At 41.4% G+C, this 15,678-nt stretch overlaps 1 protein-coding gene across 1 annotated transcript in view; it reads right to left on the minus strand.

Annotated features, from left to right (window-relative positions):
- The window catches only part of LOC139444959 (uncharacterized), a 150,365-nt gene extending 142,691 nt beyond the window's left edge, over positions 1 to 7,674 (minus strand). The window contains exon 1 of the mRNA XM_071225989.1: positions 7,112 to 7,674. Within this exon, the coding sequence (XP_071082090.1) occupies positions 7,112 to 7,190 (79 nt within the window). The 5' untranslated portion in view covers positions 7,191 to 7,674. The remainder of the gene's footprint in view (positions 1 to 7,111) is intronic.
- Positions 7,675 to 15,678: the final 8,004 nt, after the last annotated feature.

The following is a 15,678-nucleotide window of genomic DNA, read 5'->3' on the forward strand; positions in this document are numbered from 1 at the left end:
ATAGAAATATCATATAAAGCAGAGTTGATTGTACGATTCCGACTATATCATGAGCATGTGTTTATGAATCACTATCAATAGTGATGATGCCAGGTGTTCGCGACGACGTGAGCGTACCCTGCCCCACCGGTGGCACACGTCTCAAACACATGCAAAGGCAAGTCAAAACTACACAGCGTGGGTTCCCAAACGGAACTGTCCTGACCAAGATCATAAAATAATATCGTTGTCAGCGCTTGGGTGAGTGTCTGAGGTTTTTTTACGCCGCTTTGTGCGATATCACGGCAGAGGATACCAGAAATGGGCTTCACACATTGCCCATGTGTGGAATCGAACCCGGGCCTGACATGACGAGCGAACGCTTTAACCACTAGGCCAACTCACAGCCACTTCCAGACCCTAGAGACAAAAAATATAAAAAGGAGTCCAACTTAAGTCTGGAATGATTTGGCAAGGCTAGATTGCCTCAGCTCTAGGCAATTAAAGATTGTTCTCGGATCCATTTGGATTATTTTTTTTCATTTTTTTTTTGAAGATATACATTTTAAAATAAGATAACTTTATTTCTAGGACGAAATGACAGTCCAGCGCTTGGCGTTTGAGGGGATGGAGTGCAAGTCATATTGATGTACAGAGTGTGATCAGGATGGAGAAGATAGGAGGTGATGGCTTTGTAGCGTTTTTTAAGAAACTATTTTAACATTATTTGTTATTTAGTGTTCCTGAAACCGAACAAATGTAGACTTGTCAAAGTACAGTGGACTTGCACGAAGCTGCATTGTTTCAGGGTTTTATGTTTGTTTGTTGTTTAACGCCGTAATAATCAATCTTCCAGCTACCAGGTGATTGGACAATGTGATAACATTTTTACAACCAGCAGTGATGAGTGAGTGAGTGAGTATGGTTTTACACCGCTTTTAGCACTATTCCAGCAATATCACGACGGGGGACACCAGAAATGGGCTTCACGCATTGTACCCATGTTGGGAATCGAACCGGGGTCTTCGGCGTGACGAGCGAACGCTTTAACCACTAGGCTACCCGACCGCCCAAGCAGTGATGAGGATGAAACATTTCAAATGTATCACAACAAGATATACATCAGTATCTAAAGTACCTGCGATCTTAAATTAACCAGTCATAAGATATGTTACATTAATCCAGCAATTTCTTTCGTTTCTTTGCTTCTCAAACATTTTCCGCCCGTGTTAATCCTTTCAGGTTGTCGCAACATCCCTCTCTTGTGAGACATTACTTAAGAAATGTCAAAGTTTTTAATTAAACTGTAACCCTGTCAGTCAAAAGATACACTCAGTAAACAGCACGCACCATGAAAAGATAGCAGTTATTTTAGATCCATTAGCGTGCCATACATGTTAAGAACCTTATCGACAATTCCATATAGGCGGCGAATCAAAGGCAGGATTTACCTGAGATTAAAGAGTTGATCAAACAAAACACACACCTGTGTTTTACCTATTTTAAGGTTCAGCAAAACATCCTAAAACACCTTGATGAGAATCTTGAATTTATCTTCAATGTATATACCACCATCGTTACCGTGATAACCGGTGTTGACCCTAAACCTCACGTATCCGTGAATGTATATAAGTTATTATGTAACTACTTAGCTTATCTATTGACATATTCATCAAACATGTTGATCGTGATAATAGCAAAAACAACGACGATTGTGATAATGATTATGATGTTGGTGATGGAGACGATGTTAATTGTAACAAAAACGGGAAATTATATAACACTGAAACGATTATGGTAAGGATTTAAATAATAATAACAGTCAATGTTAGTCTCAGTTGGGTTTAGAGGCGATGATGATGATGATGATGATGATGATGATGATGATGATGATGATGATTGATGGTGATGATGATTTAACAAGAATATTGATCTTTTCTATAAAAGAAATTTTCAACACTTCAACGGCCATCAAAATAAGAGGGAAAAAAAGACTCAAAATAAAATAAAACACTCTTGAAACGTTCGACCATACTCCCCATCGGCTTATTGAGCACATGAATGGAAAGGGTGGGAAAAAAGAAATCGATTTCAAATTTGCGTTACTTACTTTCATTATTGTTCAAACAACCCTTGAGGGAAAACATCAACAAAAACTACAACATAGACCAGAAATCAGCGAGTCTCTGGACAGATTTTTGAAGTGACGAGCTTGCCTTTAAACTCGCGTTTGTTTTCAGAGGACAAGATGAAACGTGTCATTTGTCCTGTAATCTGGCGACAGCAGCTGGGAACACGAGATCGTTCATCCCCAGCTTCATCCCGGATGCTGCCCACACACCCCACCCCACCCCACACACATACACAGCGTGGCACCATTACATGTAGTTAAAGGGTTGTGCCAAGATATTTTGGTCAGGTAAATAAGTTATATAAGTAAACGTAGACAATTTTCCGAGGTAATGTCACAGGATTAAAGGAATGTTTCGGAACTAACTCAAGCATATTGCTTGCTGTCGCCGTTTTATGGCTGTAATCAAATCATGCAGCGGGATTGATTTGATTAGGGGCAAGGTATGTCTAGAGCACAAAAGGAAGACAATATCATGAGGGAGATGCATGGCAAGTGATTGATAACATCAATATTAATAAACTTTGTATCAATTCAATTATATCATGTGATGGCTTTGAACTTTTTGAATTGGTCTCCGGTGTAGGTACCTTCGGTAAGAGGTAATAGAATTATTCAAAACTTATCTTGTGGGTGACACAGATTCTGTCTCGTGAAATGTGCATGTCGTTTTGATTTGTAGTCTCTTACGAAAATGTTTTGGGAATTATATTTCGTTCACTGTAAATAAAGGAGTTGCTGTACACACATTATATCTACTTTGTCGTTCTTCAACCTCTAACAAATTTAAATGAGATTCACATTTCTCCCCAAGTTTCATATTCAACTGGTGTCATCTTCATTAAACTTAAAGATATGTCTGTTTTACCAGTTCTTGTTTCCTGCAAGCATGGTAAGATATTAAGACGTGTGTAATTTTATCCTCTGTATCAGGATTGAATCGCGAATTGTAATCACAAAAACGTCCAAAAATAACTTGAAAATGAAATAAAAACAAGGAAGACGTGTTTAACTGAACTTCAAGTAGCTATTTTGTGTTCAAGGGCGTATTTCAAACGGAAGATGGAAAAAAAGTTTTGATTAAATTTTCAAGTGCATACTCGGTAATAATCTAAAATCCAATATTGAGAAAATTTCAAGCGACTTCCTACGGAAGCCATCAACACGTGTCTTTTTTGGTCCTCGTATTGATTGAACTGGCTCAAAGAAGAGAAATTTACAACAGTTTTGTTTGTAAGCCATTTAAGCAGCGAGCTTAGATAAACTGCTAGCATGGACTAGCTGGATCATTCATACACTGTTAGCTTTACAAAAGTGCATTAGTGAAATTGTAATTGGCCATTAGTTAACACTGGCTACGTTGTTGTCTACGCGTTCGTTGTAATGGAGAAATGAGCGTGACGTGATACCCTAATGGGAGAGTCTTGTGAATTATTAAATTTAGAGTAGTTATATAGTGTACGTAAAAGTCAGGGATTAACGCGACAGTTATGATTGAGAGTCGTGTCTTAAAAACTACGAGTCAATACTTAATTCAATTTATGAAATTGCTCCATTAACATATGATCATTATCAAGAATAAAATATATAGATATTTTGATAAATGTTCTAAATAAACACTGCAGGAGTATGCTATATCAGAAACTAGGTCTGTATGTAGGTATATGCACAGGAATCGGATCTTCTGATTTAAATAATTAAATTGGTGTTCATTTTTACTATCAAATATTCCTAAAATAGACAGTATATATGGCGAGGTGTCTGGTATAAAAGGCATACTATTTCATTATTTTAATTAGGTCTGGCGTGTGACAGTAAATAACAATTTCAGAGAGAGAGAGAGAGAGAGAGAGAGAGAGAGTGAGAGAGAGAGAGAGAGAGAGAGAGAGAGAGAGAGAGAGAGCAGTATTGCCCCATTGAGTGTGAGCAAAGAGAAGCATGGATGCCTACAATGATATTAATGATACCTGTCGCCCGCCACCACAAAGGATGCACGTACCACTGAACTTACTTCTGTCTGGAAATACACTAAAAAGGTAGTTTAAAATGGACTGCTTGTATAACGTAGAGGACGAGAATGTTTCATTCTGGTTGCTTTGTGCTTCTAGCGGGGGTGGGTGGGACGGGTGGGGCGGGGTTAGTTTCTTCGTGCATAAGAGCGAACTTCAAATGCTATATTCGGCATATATGCCTAACGCGCAAACGTTTATCGTGCAAACGTTTATCTAAGTCGCATGCTAGAATCGAGACAAAGCTGACAGATATATGTCAGCTCTTTTCTTTAATGTGATACTGTCCATGAAGATGTCCATTTGACCTGATTCCATGTGTCAATATATGTTATATATTACTGTGAATAAAATCTAACGTATTACACTATGTTAAGTGGGTGAGTGAGTATGGTTTTACGCCGCTTTTAGCAATGTTCCAGCAATATCACGGCGGGGGACACCAGGAATTGGCTTCACACATTGTACCCATGTCGAATCGAACCCGGGTCTTCGGCGTGACGAGCGAACGCTTTAACCACTAGGCTACCCGACCGACCCACACTATACCAAGTGTTGCCCGAAACATGCTCCAATTCTGGTGCCCCCGCGTTGATATTACGGGGATATTGCTGAAAGCGGCATGACACCATACTCATACTTCAAAGATGCATCATACCGTTATCAAACGTACGAATAATGTATTACATGTAATGCCAATATTGCAAATAAAAGACTGTAAATAAAAGCGACAAAAAGCCATTTCCATAATCATAAGAAATCTCTGTTAAAAGCAAATAGGAGTCCGACTGTCATGAACTTGAGTTTATAAATCACTATCAAATGTAGCCTTTTCATGATATCTGTGTTTCGAAAACACCGATCTAGCAGTTAAACTGATGTCAGATACACGAATTCCGCTGTGGCCTTGTTGTGAAATATTACAGATCTCGATGGACAAATGCATAATTGATGCAGCGACAGAGAGCCTGGTGTGACACAAAGGCAGGTGTGACTCATAGTGATGGAAATCAACATACAAATATATACCCACGCCGGGCTCGTGTTAATTCCAATAAGCTCGCATGAATTGACCAGTCGTGACCGAAGTGTAACTACCATGACTGACAAGGTAAAATGCTGGTACATTGCAATCAATAGCGAAGCGTAACGTTGCGCTCGGATATTCACCGCTGAAATATGCAGCTACATACATTGTAGATTTCACGATGTCGATATACAGTGTCCTTTCAGGGGTTAAATACTGCGCACAACAGCTGGGATTCCAATATGGTTATTGAGTTTATATCACCGTTGTCCATTGCTCTCAGTAGGGTCATCAGCTATCATGTCAATTTCTGTTGTAATTAATGTACTCTCCACCAGAACCTATGTATCGGTAAATTACAATCACGTATTCTTGATAGACATAGTTGGAATATATTATGGAATTTATTAAATAAAAATACGATTGTTTTTATATAAATGGTACATATTGGGTGTCAATATTTCATAGCCATAGAAAATAAATATTCTAAAACGTTTTGATGTCATCGGTTTGTCGGTAACACCATGCGTTTTGGACAATAAAATTAAACTATTATGTCATAAATAGATTGTTTGATAACGCATTTAAAAGAATCCTTTAACTTATATTCAGCAGTAGGGTCGGGATATGAACTTTTCTTGTCAATTAGTTTGATGTTGTTTTTCAATTAAGTCCTTGGTTGTAATTAGGCTATCTGAAGATTTAGTTACTTTGAATGGTTAAGTTGTATGCAAACAAAACTGGCTCACAAGGCATGTTCGAAAACATTTGACATTTTCGTTTAGTTGATACTCCGCAAACACGAATCAAATGTTCTCCGGTACTGTGGCTTGTCAAACAGGGCTAAACAAGCAGAACAACATGTTACAATAAACTACAAGCGGCTTTGATTTTATTTACTGAAGTAAAGTTACACTTTTTAACTCTACTTTTTTAATATGTAAAACAAGCCAACAAAATATCTTTCATGACGTATATTCCCTGTATTAGGTATACGAGAAAACAAATTATTTCAAAATATGATTAAATATCATATTTTGATAATCAAATTCATTGTCGTAAAACTGAAGAAGTTAGGGTCCAATTTGTGGCGTTCGATTACATTTTTGCTATATACATATGAAAATAATATACATCTTGAAAATCACATGCGTGAAACCGGTTGTGTAAATTATACAGCTCATCTTTGAACTTTTGTATTTTATCTATCTATCTATCTATGTGTATACATATATATATATATATATTTATTATATACACAGAGAGAGAGAGAGAGAGAGAGAGAGAGAGAGAGAGAGAGAGAGAGAGAGGAGGGAAGCATAACTTTTGTGATGGTGTTTCTTTTTTAACATTGTTTAAAATACTTTTCAAAACACTACATTTATAGCAAAATTCATTGTCGTAAATTTGAAGACCCTTTTTCCGTCCAATATATGGGGGTCGTTTCACATACTTTTCACGTGTAAACAGAGGCATAACATGACATTTGCGAAGATGCCTTTCCAATGGATAAACGAAGTTGTTAGAACCAAGGAAATATTCAGTCAAATGTATACAGCCTTTTTCTGAGCGGTCACTGTTGACAGAAGGCACGATATCTCTTGCAATTACGTGATACCGTGTTTGTCCGAGCAGAGAGGTATGCGGCGACGAGTGGGAGACCGACTCAGTTCGATATTTCGTCTGAATGAGTGGCATTGCCCGACGTCAGGGCAAACGACTTAGAGTAAGTCAGAATATACACACGGTCGGCGTACACACGATCTATAAAGAATTCTAAAAAAGCAAATTAGCAGGAAGACGCAACACGTCTGTGATCAACACGTCTGGAAGATGTTCGATTTACCCTGACATCGCGTGTGATATCGTGCCCCGATGTAAGACAGTTTGCTAAGGGGCTTTAAATCACTCAGCAGTTCAATAAAGTAAGCACGGGTTAGTGGATTGAATTTGGCGGCAACTTACCAAGTGTGCAGACGACAGTCAGAGCTGCAAGAATGGTACGATCCACCGGCCTGTCTAAAACTGCTATCACCCACCGCATTGTTTACCCGTCACCATCGTCTGCTAAATCACTCGTCGTCTGATGGGTAAACTGTCTCAGGTCTGATGAAGACGGTACAATCCAAGGAAATCACCACTTCTAAATCCGGTCTTCTGGTACCAAAGCTAATTCCTGCGGTTCCACCAGTTCTACAAACTCTTGCAACGCTTCGCTGTATCTATCGACTATTTGTTGACTTATTAAAAGGCGCTTGCCGCGGTGCCCTTTGCTTTGTGAAGTGAGCAAGGGATATATACATACGCAGTCCGTCGCCAGTTTATAATATAACACAAACGTACACACACTCGACTGCTCGTCCAATGGGCTAGCGTAACAGCGAAACGCCTCTCCCTTCTGTGCAGATTAATGGGCCTCCGAGCGCAGAGCCAGCGTACAATAGCGTTAGGGCCAACTCGCTTAACGTAAAGCGCTCGCCAGACTATGGCACAGTGCTATCATCACGCTGTAAGAGCCCGGGGGTAGGGTCGTTTGCCGATGACAGCGATATGGTCACTGGCTGCCCACGCCCACTGACATCCTCCAATCCAAATCTCCCTCGAGTCTTTGCTTATCCCTAGAAGCATGCAGTCGCGATTAAACATGGTATTATTAGCTACAGCAACATTGTCAACCACGAGAGATGCTAAACATATGGGCCTGGGATAAGTACTTAGAAAATCACCGCCGGCTTCTCCATTCCAGGACTGGCTCTGGTGCTGACGCTTGATACGGTATATTCAGACAACGCAAATTCGGATTTAATTTTGCGAGAAATTGCCGCGTTGCCTTCCTCGGCGTTCTACAAACCGTTGCTTGAAAAGCATGTGTTATTATTGATCACGCAGAGCTGTTCTTTGTAATCCACCGATGAATGAGTCGCGATAATGCTGCCAAAAAATTAAGGTACACGTAAGCCTAGTGTTAGTCTACACACATCCCATGCGGTTTCGCTGATGCACCTGTATGGTACAACGAAGTGACGCTGTCTCTATCTTACTCTAGCGTGCTTGTAGCGAGACCAATTTCATTATTGTATTGAACAGTTTACGCCGAGGCGGCATTGTTTAGACGCTTGAAGCAGTCATAAAATCACAATTGGTTCGACCATCACCATGGTATCCTTTTTGTCATAACGAGCATTGATTTTAATATAACGTATGCTTGAATAAATATACATACGCCCGATTTACAAGCATCTTGGTGTGAAGTGTTTTAGGTGATATTCTGTGACGTAGCCGTACAACCGGGTGAGCTTGCTAATAGCTGTAGCGCAAACAACCTACAGCCTGAATTGGACTGAGAGAAGTGTGGGGCTTATTCTCCCATCTCCAGCGCAATAGCTTATTAGCGTGTTGCAATCATTGGAATGAAGGGTCGTTACGGTTTGGTTAATTTTACAGTTACCACTTGTACATGTACAGGTTTTATGAAACAGCAACAAATACGAATGGATGTTTTGTGAGTGAGTAAGGTTTTACGCCGCTTTTAGCAATGTCCAAGCCCTATCGAGGTTGGGGACACAAGAAATAGGGTTCACACGTCGGGAATCGAACCCGGGACTTCGGCGCGACGAGCGAACCTTTTGACCATTTGGCTACCCCCGAGTTTAGTGATGACGAGATCCGGGTAGAGAATAGGTCTTCAGCAACCCATGCTTGCCGTAAGAGTGAGTGCGTGAGTTGGGTTTTACGCCGCTTTTAACAGTATTCCAGTTATATCGCGGCGTGTCAGCTTAATGTGGGAGGAAAGCCCCAAGTGATGTTGGTCTCAGACGTTTACCACTTCGATGAAACCCACGAGCACCTTGCCGTAAGAGTCGACTGACTATGCTTGTAAGAGGCGACAAACGGAACCGGGGGCCGGGTCAGGCTCGCTGAATTTCTTGATGCATTTCATCGTATCCCAATTGCGTAAATGATCATAATGTCAATCACTAGATTGTCTGGTCCAGATTCGATTATTTAGAGACCGCCGTCATATAGCGGGAATGTTGCTGTGTGCGGTGTTAAACAACAAAGAAAGTGATATATGGATCCAGGACGAACCGTGACCTTTTGTCACTACTCGCACCTTTCTGTAACAGCGTGACACGAGTTGGTCACGAATGGAAACGTAGACTTGCCTGGTTAGTAGAGGTCCCCACCAACCCCTGTCCATCGTACGCGGCGAGCGAGCGGTCAGGCTCGGTGACCTGGCGTATCATTGTACCCCGACGGGGGACGATGCTCACACTATCAATCACTGGTTTTGACTGTTTACAGACCAACGCATAAAGCTGGAATATTGTTAAAAAAACAACATTTAGTCCCAGTCAAAATAGTTATCTGCAAAACAAATTATAGTAATCAAACGGAGCCCCCAAACCATGCGTAATTTCTGGATCTGAGGTAATCTAGACTTGCTCAATCATTGTAGACTTGAGTTGGATTTATTTGAATTTATATTTTCATTAATTCTCTAGGGTCTGGCAGACAGACGACAAGGCGGGCTACGGTGGTTAATAATAGCGGCAGGTGGTTTAAATCTAGCAGCTCATGAATGGTTTGCTGTATCAATCGATCGTCAAAAGTAATTGTTATGCGACGTTTTGGGTATTTTGAAATTTGTGATTAAACTTTCGCCAAATTGAAAACTGGCACCAAATCATTTTCGTGGCCAACCCATACGTGTTCCATTGACGTTCATCCTAACTCCCATGTGCAAGCCTACAGTCGTATTGGGAAAGTAGGCAATTTACCACACGAATGAGATAACAAATTACGTTCACATTTCGTGAACTGAGTAGAATAAGCCATTTCAGGATTTTTTTACACCAATATAATATGCTTCTCAACTGTTGTTGAATATTTGATGCATTTACGGGCTAGTGTGTAAGTTTGGATTAACGCCTCTTTAAACAAAATTTCAAATCATGGCGCCTCTGTGTATATGATGGAGGAATGTCGCTAGTGGTGCAGGTCTTAGACGATTACCACTGCGGGATTCGAAACAACGACAATAGGTTCCTGGCACGCCAAGGGACGCAACTCGCGAATTGAGGCGCCTGCTAGGCCAATGGCTTCCACAGTTTTTTCACGCCGGGTCGGCTTATTGTTGAGGAAAGCCGAACGATCACAGGTCGTAGACCTTTTCTTTTTACATAAACCTACCAAAACACGTGTTGTGCTGACCAAGGCTCACAATCGCATCCGTATACGGCAAAGGGACGTAACTGTGTATAGCCTATTGCGTCGCAATTTAACATTAGGAAGCACGACGTACACAAGTGGCCCAAGCTGTTAGGTTTAAGTTTTTGGTGTCATTATCAATCTCTTTGAGAGATGGATGACGTTTTACTCTGTCCAAAATTATAAGTTGCACGTATTATTTTCAAATATCTTTGCGCACAAACCCTTCGCGCTTTCTTTTGAAAGAGCCAGTTCAGGTTTAATGCAAAACAGCCTCGCACGTGAAAAGAAGCTAATTAGTTTAGTTCTTTGAGGTTCCTTTTTTCTAATCTGGTTCTTCCTCCACCACACAGAGCTCGCAATACGGACCAATACGTCACATCTATAAGTCTGTAAAATAACGTCACTTTAATGAAAACGTACTACACCTTGCTTTCAAAAATAAAGAAAAACAGGCCTCTAATCTTATTACTCTCCGATAAGCACAGAGGCTTCTGAGGGCTTAACTCAAGCCAAATTGATATTTTCTGTGTTTAAACCTTTTCAAAAGAGAAATATTGATTTAATCAGTTCAACTTACGGGCAATGAAACCTGAGCGAAAGTCCGAAATGTCATACATGGGACGTTAAAAAGACATCGACCTGATCTCCAAATGTAAACGAACTCATTTTAGGTAATAATATAGGGAATTTAAGAGCCTTGGAAACATTTATGGTCAGAATGACTTTAATGTCTGTTTCACATCCTGTCCCTGATCCGTTGATCAATAACAAAAAATCCTCGCCAGAGGATATAATACGCTTCTGGAAACGTAACCGTCGACCATACGTCATCCTCATTGTTTGAACAATGACAATATTAATTAATAGACGACTGATAATTGGCACGATTGTAGATATGATTGACAGCTGATAATCCTCAATATCACTACTGCTAGTTCCTTTACATGATCGGCCTCTGGAGCTTTGATCATTTGTGATAAACAAGCCATCGTTTTCCTGCAATTAGGACATCAAAGGATTGCCGCCCAGGTAGTTAAACAAAGCATGGAAATAAAATATGACGAAGGATTCATTAAAACCCAAAGTTCTGTTACGATTTCTTGAAAATCATGTTGCAAATTAAGATAAAGGAGAGCTAGGACAACATCCTAGAGAGATTTATTATTACATGCATTAGCGTGGTCGATGTTATTGTTCTGTTGGTGGTGGTTTGCGCAAGTCGGACTTGGGAAGATCGCGGAGCTGTTTCGTTAGCGTCTCTGGATGTACGAAAACCATTTCGTGTTGTGCAAATCACATTTTGTAAGATGGTTGTTTTAGAGACGGTTCTACATCTTGGTTTACAAGACGACATGGTTTCTTTGGAATTGTTATAATTGCAAAATCTTCGCTGAGGATTCCATTATTCTAGTTTCGTGTAATTACAGACCGGTGCCCGTTTTTTGCCAAACCATTTTCGTTATAATAGGATGAATTAAGATCTGCATCCTCTCCGGTCCTATTCCAAGACTTTTTTATTCCAAGAATCGTTTTATTTCAGCGCTAGAGAAAGGACGGCACACTGTAAGAGCAAAACGTGCTGTATCGTGCGGTGAAAGCGTATTGTGTGTTGCGTGTTGTGTGGTGTGTGATGTCTGTTATGTGTTGTGTGATGTCTGATGTCTGTTATTTTTTGTTGTATGATACATGATGTCAGTTGTCTGATGTGTGCTCTGTGATGTCCAATGTGTTTTTGTTGTTGTTTTGTTTGTTGTTTAACGCCACACTCAGAAAGTTGCGAGTAGTGACAAATGTCCACGGTTCGTCCTGGATCCATATATCACTACGTCATCACTTGATATATATATATATATATATATATATATGACGGGGTTTCTAAATAATCGAGTCTGGACCAGACAATCCCGTGATTGACATCAGGAGCATCGATCCATGCAATTGGAATACTATAGCATGCATCAACCAAGTCAGCGAGCCTGATCATTAGTCCCGTTAGTCGTCTTTTACGACAACCATAGTTGCCTTTTACAGTAAGCATGGGTTGCTGAAGACCTATTTTAACCCGAATCCTCAACGGTCTGATGTCTAATGTTGTTGTTTGTTTACCCGACAATTTGCATCAATATGGCGAAGTTACAAGCAATTGCTTCCATGAACAGCTGATCCGACCAAACCACAGCATGTTCCGCCCCATTCCGCCACTTGGGAACTGGACTTGCTGAGTTTCTTACAACATGTCATTGGATCCTGGCGGCTTGGAACGCTGTTCATACTATCAACCACTGGGTTTACGGGCCACAAATGATTATTTACTGTGAGTGGGACCCGTGGTGATCCGGTCATCAGCAACCTATGATTGCCGTAACAGGGGACTATATAAGTCGTAAGAGGCGACTATGCTTGTCGTATGAGTCGACTAACGGGATCGGGTGGTAAGGCTCGCAGACTTGGTTGATACATGTCATCGTATCCCTGTTGCCCAGATCGATGCTCATGATGTCAATCACTGGACTGTCTGGTCTGGTCCAGACTCGATTATTTACAAACCGCCGTCATATACCTGGAATGTTGCTGAGTTGGGCGTTAAACAACAAAACAAACAAATACTGTGAGTGAGTATGGCTTTACATTCAAGCAATATTACGGCGGGAGAAATGGGCTTCACGCATTGTACCTTTGTGGAGAATCAAACCCAGGCCTTCGGTGTGACAAGCGAATGCCTTATCCACTTGGCTACCCCACCACCCCATAATTTACAGGTCGTCGCGACAAAGCAGTTGTGAACTTGCTAATAACACGATTACGACGTAAAACGACATTCACTCACTCAATCAGAGACCGCCTCCGTGGTCTAGTGGTAGAGCGTCCGCCCGGAGAGCGGAAGGTCTGGAGTTCGATCCCGGGCCGCGTCATACCAAAAGACGTTAAAAGATGGTACTTGTTGTTACCCTGTCTGGCGCTCGGCATTAAGTAGTTAAAACAAGGACTCGGCTCGGAGTCAGTATACTGTGTCTGAGTGGGGTATTCATGTTAAACTGCAGCATGGTATCTCAGTGTGCTAGCACTATAAATCGGCAACAGTCCGGTCTAGTACAAGCAGCCACACACACACAGACACACGTACATGCATGTCGCTATATAAGTGCAATAATCTTGGACGCGACGTTAAACCCCCATTTCACCTCACCTCACCTCACCTCACCTCACCTCACTCAATCAGACCATAAAACAAGCATTTGGTATCGTCACATCATCATCCGTTCTCAAGAAAATACTCAATCTGAAGAGGAAAACACAGAAAGATGAATTATCTCCACCGAACGTAATGCAATCTAACACTTTTCGTTCTCTTTGTACGTAACGTTGCTCTGGCTATCACCGCGTCTTAACACAAACAACTTTGTATAATTAAATGAAGAACATTTATATAATTAACGGTAACGATTTTACTCTTTTTCAAATGTTCTTTGAAGATGAATATGACACAAGCTCTTATAACTGTGCCCATGTTATATACACGGCGCTGTATTGCCGAGAAAGACGGTGATATATTTTGATTGCGTTCTTTATGTAACACCTCGATATATAGTCCTACACTCCAGACATGCAACTTAGTGATTAAACAAGAAATATCATGTCTCAACAAAACCATTCCAGTGATAAAACTGACACGTTTACCTTTCTGAGTACGCTCGACTCAGCTACAAGAATCAATGCTTCACTTGTACGGCGGTAGAGCGGTCGTTCTGATGGAGCGCCTCGACTCTCGTTGAACACATTTCGCTGTTCCAAAATACTCCCTCAACTATGGAATACTGTAATGGACATCCTCGTATTCTTGCATTCTCGCCATCTCGACCTTTGAGAACGAGCTAAATATGCCAAAAGTGCGAGATCGCGAGAACGCGAGATTTGGCCATGCATTCTCGCACTTTTGGAATATTAGGCTCGTTCCCAGAGGTCGAGATCGCGAGAATGCCAGATCGCGAGAATGTCCCTGACAGTATTCCATACTCAACTAAACTGTACCCGGCTGATGGACTGAGGCGCCTTGACTAAATATTTTATGAAGGATTCATCCCAGTAAACTCATGAAGCATATTTTGGTTATTGACATATGTGTCTAAATATATTTCGCCTTTGAATGGTATTAAAATATATACACTTTTCGAATAGGTAGTCCGCACAGGATTTAGATTAAGTTGCACAAACAGAAATACATGTGTCTATGTCACTGTAATGTTTTTAGAGTTACCTTCCCGTGTTATGAATGACAACATTGGCGGAAAAGGTTGACCCGCGTGGGTTAACGGGAAACAACCAAGGTTTCTTTTTTCGTCAGAGTTTCTCGATAACACCCCCCCCCCCCCCCCCCCCCCCCCCCCCCCCAACACACTTCTCCTCCTAACTTACTTTAAGTTCAATTTCGATGAAATGAAAATAAGTGAGTAAGACCCGTGAAGATCCGGGGTAGAATAGTTCTTGTCTTCAGCAACCCATGCTTGTCTTAATAGGCAAGGGGGCACAGGTGGCCCAGTCGTCTAAGGCGCCGCGATTCGCTGTGCAGAATTGCGTCCCTTGGGCACGCCAGAAACCTATGATTGTGGGTTCGAATCCCGGTTCGCCCCGATTATGTTTCTAGGTTTGTCAGCACCTTACCCGTGCTCGTGGGTTTCACCGAAGTGGTAAACGTCTGAGACCTGCATCACTTCGGGCTTTCCTCCCACACTAAGCTGACACGCCGCGATATAACTGGAATACTGTAAAAAGCGGCGTTAAACCCTGCTCACTCACTCACTCACTTAATAGGCAACTATGCTCGGAGGCGATTAACGGGATCGGGTTTAGGCTCACTGACTTGGTTGATGCACGTCATCATATCCCATTTGCGTGGATCGATGCTCATGATGTCAATCACTGGATAGTCTGGTCCAGGCATTAAACAAACATGAAACAAATAAACAATACGTGAGTAAGGTAGTGACATATTGGAAGGTATGTTATGATTTGTAACCAGTCGGAGATGCAAACACTACAGCGCATATCGGAATACGAGCGGTTATCAGTTCCATCCATAGTTCCGTTAGTAAAATCCTATCAAACGAGGAATGGATCAGGGTAACGGCAACCGCAGGTAGTATAAGACAACACCAATGATGAGATCCTGATTTGGAGGGTGTAACGTTCATGTGTGAGTCGACCGTCGACCGTAAACCATGAGCCGTGGACCTTTGAGAGTGGACCGTGAACCGCGGGCCGTTGGTCGTGGATAAGCGAGTGAAGGCATGAAACATCGTCATACACTTGTGAAATATTGA

This window comes from Haliotis cracherodii, unplaced genomic scaffold, assembly GCF_022045235.1.
Source record: "Haliotis cracherodii isolate W230 unplaced genomic scaffold, xgHalCrac1.p SCAF_6, whole genome shotgun sequence".
NCBI lineage: Eukaryota > Metazoa > Mollusca > Gastropoda > Lepetellida > Haliotidae > Haliotis > Haliotis cracherodii.